Raw genomic sequence first — 598 nt, forward strand, 5'->3', positions numbered from 1 at the left:
AACAACAATCACTGGACCTCCTCGCCCATGGTCACCCAGCTGTGGGAGACGACAGTGTTCGTGGATCCTCAGCATATCAATCACGGTCTACAGTCGAGTGCGGACATTGCTAGATCGCCCACCACCGACAACACCATCAGTGAAGAATCGGAACGCACTGCAGCGACCACCACGAGATCGCCGACGTTGTTCACCGACGTAGATATCGACGGAACGACAGAAGAGCGGACTACCACCAGCACGCCGAGTCCCTGGCAATGGGCGACGAACGGCAACGATTCGCCGGTAACGTTCACTTTGCTACCGACGACTTTTACTGTGGAGAACACGGCGACTCCAACACCGCTTATCACGACGCGATCCAGCATTACGACCACGATAACGTCCTCGGTGACGTCGACCAATTCCGTTCCCCGAGACAATCTGGCGTCCACCTTGCTGCCGTTCGCGGCGAACGCGTTGAACACCACCGAGAACGAGGTGATCAAGGCGCACGAGATGTTCGGCAAGCTAAACGAGACGAGTTCCAACACACTAATGCGAGTGATGAAGCAAGCCGATAATAACGAGACGGTGAGGCAGCTGGTGCTATTGTTGA

General features: G+C 55.7%; 1 protein-coding gene across 1 annotated transcript; it reads left to right on the forward strand.

The window, feature by feature from the left end:
- Window positions 1-3: 3 nt before the first annotated feature.
- LOC115232690 (mucin-2-like) lies at window positions 4-594 on the forward strand (the record flags this gene model as incomplete). The annotated part of the gene is made up of 1 exon (XM_029802759.1): window positions 4-594. A coding segment is annotated over one exon (591 nt), but the record flags the coding sequence as incomplete, so codon positions are not given.
- Between the last annotated feature and the right edge of the window lie 4 nt (window positions 595-598).

Source organism: Formica exsecta, unplaced genomic scaffold (genome assembly GCF_003651465.1).
Source record: "Formica exsecta isolate Colony F162 unplaced genomic scaffold, ASM365146v1 C16304056, whole genome shotgun sequence".
Lineage (NCBI taxonomy): Eukaryota > Metazoa > Arthropoda > Insecta > Hymenoptera > Formicidae > Formica > Formica exsecta.